General features: G+C 34.3%; 1 protein-coding gene and 1 long non-coding RNA gene across 2 annotated transcripts; one reads left to right on the plus strand and one right to left on the minus strand.

Annotated features, from left to right (window-relative positions):
• On the plus strand, nt 1–973 carry LOC141678252 (uncharacterized). The gene has a single exon (XM_074484521.1). It carries the CDS (start codon nt 153–155, stop codon nt 867–869), a length of 717 nt encoding a protein of 238 aa, XP_074340622.1. The 5' UTR covers nt 1–152; the 3' UTR covers nt 870–973.
• Nucleotides 974–3,199: 2,226 nt separating this feature from the next.
• Nucleotides 3,200–3,699, minus strand: LOC141678014 (uncharacterized). The gene is made up of 2 exons (XR_012557590.1): nt 3,565–3,699; nt 3,200–3,435 (listed from the first exon to the last, which is right to left on the minus strand). It is a non-coding gene; the product is annotated as an uncharacterized LOC141678014 (long non-coding RNA).
• Nucleotides 3,700–4,205: the final 506 nt, after the last annotated feature.

Consider the following 4,205-nt stretch of genomic DNA (forward strand, 5'->3'; position numbering starts at 1 on the left):
CCACTTCCTTTATATACCAACAACAACCTCTCATTTTCTGCAGTTTTTCTGTTCTGTTCATTCACGCCCTCCACTCCTTTCCAAACCGTTACTCTTTATATATTTACAATCATCCTTTCATTTTGTACATCTGAAATTCTTTCGAGTTTTCGATGGAGTTTACTGATGGTGTGGACAAGATTAAGGGGTCATGGACTCCGCAAGAAGACGAGACTCTTGTTAAGCTTGTGGAGCAACAAGGTCCCAGGAACTGGTCTTTGATTAGTACCAGTATTCCTGGTCGTTCTGGTAAGTCGTGTCGTTTGAGGTGGTGTAATCAGCTGAGTCCTGCGGTTCAGCATCGGCCTTTTTCTCCTGAGGAGGATGCGATTATTGTTCAGGCTCATGCTATGCATGGGAATAGGTGGGCTACTATTTCGAGACTTTTGCCTGGTCGAACGGATAATGCGATCAAGAATCATTGGAACTCTACTTTGCGTCGTAGGAGGATTGCTGAGTTTGCTGCTAAGAGGACTTATTTGGATGTGATTAGTGGGTCTTCGGAGTCTGGTTTGGGTGTGAAGAGGCAGTGTTCGGGTGGATCGCCAGAGGGGAACAGTTGTAATGATTGTGAGCCTAAGACTTTGCTGACACTGTTGCCACCAGGAGGTAATCCGGTGAAGGAAGAGTTTCGTGTGTCACCCGAGGTTGAGGATGAGGAGAAAGAGAAAGAGGGGTCGACGGTGGTGGAGATGGAAGATACTGGTTTCGTGAAAATGATGCAGACGATGATTGCTCAGGAGGTTCGGAATTATATCAATAGTTTGAGGGCGCAAGGTGGATCAGAAGCAGGGTTTGAATCAGTTACCAATGAGCAGAACCAACCATGAGGAAATGGTTTTTGATTTCAGTTTTCAACTTCTTGTATTTTTAGTTGTATTCATAATTCTAATTTTCGTTGGTTAATGAAAGCTTGTTAAAAAACGTTTACTGACATGATGGCAAATGAAAGTTGCTAGCAACAAAACAATTCAGGTGAAAATTCATGTTGTTAGTATGTGGAATGGGGACCGGAGAGGCTGAACTGTTTGATATGCTTCCCAATTTTCAGGTGTTAAAAGTAAATCAAAGGGGGGAAAAAGACTACACATTCAGAATGTGAAGCTACTGTTATTTTACTTTAACTTCACCTTCCTTTTAGTTTCATGTTTTGCTCTTGAAATGTCATTTTACTTTCACATCTTTCTTAGATAATAGTTGTGTCTGTTGTCAATCCAGCCTCACTCCATTTCAACTTTCATGTTCTAGTTGTATTATTCAAACTTCATATTTAGTATCCGTTCTTGGAACATTGCCGTAAACAAGCAATTCACATCCTTGTTTGCTAAACTACCATAGTCAAAATGTAACCGAACAGATTACTCCATTTCTTAGTGACTTACTATCAAGTTTTACCCTTTAATTTCAAGTGAACAGACCTCAAAAGTTATTATGCAGATGAGAAAAAACAAAGGACATATTATATATTCCTTGATCTGTATCTCCCAAGTTCACTATTAAAGCAAGCATGCCTTAGAAGAGAACTATCCATAAACATTTATTAACATGCCTTAACAGAGCACACTACATAAAACATTGGCACCATCAAACTGTCTATCTGTAATAATGTAATTCACTCTGAGAGAAAAACTGGAAGAGAGCTAACATGAGTTCACTCATTAAGATACGACCTATAGATTGACCAACAAGTTCATGCAATGTATCTAATCACTATGCGGGAGTATTGTGCTTTCACATACAAGAATAACACATAATCAGCTTGTGTTGTGTTTAAGCTCCACGCAAGAGTATCATGCTTTGGCACATAACTCCAACTCTTAGGTTGTGTTCCAGATCCATACAAGAATTTCAAAACATTCACATATAACACAGAAACTGGCAGTCTTACAGAAAGTGCACAAGGCAGAAATGTGAGTACAGAAGCTAGACAAGGATTAGCATTTCGCAAACACAGTTTAAGACTAAAGGGAGTAGCATTTAGCAAACACAGTATAAGACTAAAGGAAGAGGTCAATCAAAACAAGGGAAACTGAAAGAGCAAATCAACCAAAACAAAGGGTAGACGTCTCCCAAGCCCCAACCCAACTTTCGAGTGATGCCAATGACAATCTAAACGTACCATATTAACTTCAGTATTCAAACAAAAAGAACATCAAAATGATTTACTTCAATCAATATAACTCATAAAAGAACAAATCAATCATCATTCTATAAAAATACTAATATAATTTGTAGGGTGTATCACCAAGCATATCCAAACTAATATAAATTTAAATTAAAACTTCCCAAAATTAACGAATTAACATAAATAAATAAAAACCAAAAAACATCATCAAATAGAACTCCACTAATCAGTCGCAGAAACACAAAACTAACAATAAAGATAGATAAAGGGATAAAACTACAACATCGTAGGCTAAAAGTCCAAGACAAACAGACAGTGAACCTAACACAGAGACATTGTCTAAATAACTTAGATTCAAAGTCAAATTAGATCTATGTATCATCTTTAAGTATAATGCTTTCACAGATGAGATAAAGTTCAAATTCTCAGCTAGTGTTTAGGCTCCATATTTGAGTATCATGCTTTAACATATAACTCCAACTCTCAGCTTCTGTTTGGGATACATAAAAGAATTCCAATTCATATAACACAAAAACAGATAGTCCCCGAGGCAGAAAAATGTATACAAGGAAAAAACCTTGACAAGAAATATCATTTAACAAGACCCTGTAAGTAGGAACTTAGGGGGGAGCCATCAATAAACAACATATACAATATAATCAATCAAAAGACAACATGAACTCTTCATTCTACCCTCCGCGATCCGGAGATCCCTACTACCAACTAACTATATTAACTTTAATCCACACTTCAAAATTTAAACAATCTTCTAATACCGTTTTAACCTCAATAATGCTAGCCTAAATAATCTTAAAACCGTGCATATCATCAAACAGAAGGAACACCAAAACGATTTGCTTCGGAAAATACAACTCAGAACCCAACAAATTAATCATCTCACTTTAAACTACTCGACAAGTCCACTAATGCTACACCCTCAAACCACAGGGTGTATCATCAAGCATAATATATCCAAAATAATATAAACATTTAACATTAAAAATCATCAAAATAAAGAATTAAAACAAAAAAACATGACCAAATAAAACTCCATTAATGAGTCGCGAAAATACAAAAGTACCCATGTTCGAAACAAAAGTACATAAAACTAAAACAGAAACACACGAAACTCAAGTCTAAGACAATCAGACAATGAAACCTAAGACACAAACATGGTCGAACATAACAAAGAGCTTCAAAGTCGTCTACTTAGATCTCTGTCTCATCTTTCGACGCTTCCTCTTCAACCTCCTCATTCTCTTCTTCTTCCACTGCAAACACACACATAAATGATCAACCAACCATTTAAAATCAAATGAAATAAAACTAAAAATATTAAATCATTTCACAGAATAAAAGAGCGTGTTTGTATTTATTGATAATAATAAAGATGAAATTACCTTGGCCCTCATGGTGAAAGCTTAGAAAATGTTGTAGCTCACAGTCTGGTTTTGAAACCCTAATAAAAGGGGGCTGCGGCGAAAATGAAAGAGGATTATAGAGGCTTTGCGATGTATTTATAGCTGAAATCTTTTACCCTATATTTTTAACTACTTCTAAAAGTGGGAGTTTTACTTAATGGATTATACGACAGTTATTCCATTTTTGAAATCTGATTAATCTTTATAATTTTTTTATTGGGGTATATATGATAATTTATTAAAATATAATATTAATTTAAGTATAAAAAATTATAGGATTGTGATATAATAAATATTTATATTTGTTAATAATAACTAATATAATCATAATAATCATTAAAAAAATATTTTACTCTTAAAATATATCTTACTTTTACACCTATTAATTCTTGATTTTCATTTAATTCACGAGTTCCAATTAATTTTAAATCGTATCTCAACCTATTAAGCCAATTTTGGATTTTTACAACTATATTATTAGTAAAAACAATTCTTATTTAAAACTTTATTTAAAGTAAAATGTAACACGTGCAAGTATATTTAATGTATGTTGTATTCCCGCATACATTATATTTTTTTTAGGATATGCGCATATAATTAAATTGAATAAAAGTAAAATA

Source organism: Apium graveolens, chromosome 8 (assembly GCF_009905375.1).
Source record: "Apium graveolens cultivar Ventura chromosome 8, ASM990537v1, whole genome shotgun sequence".
NCBI classification, from domain to species: domain Eukaryota; kingdom Viridiplantae; phylum Streptophyta; class Magnoliopsida; order Apiales; family Apiaceae; genus Apium; species Apium graveolens.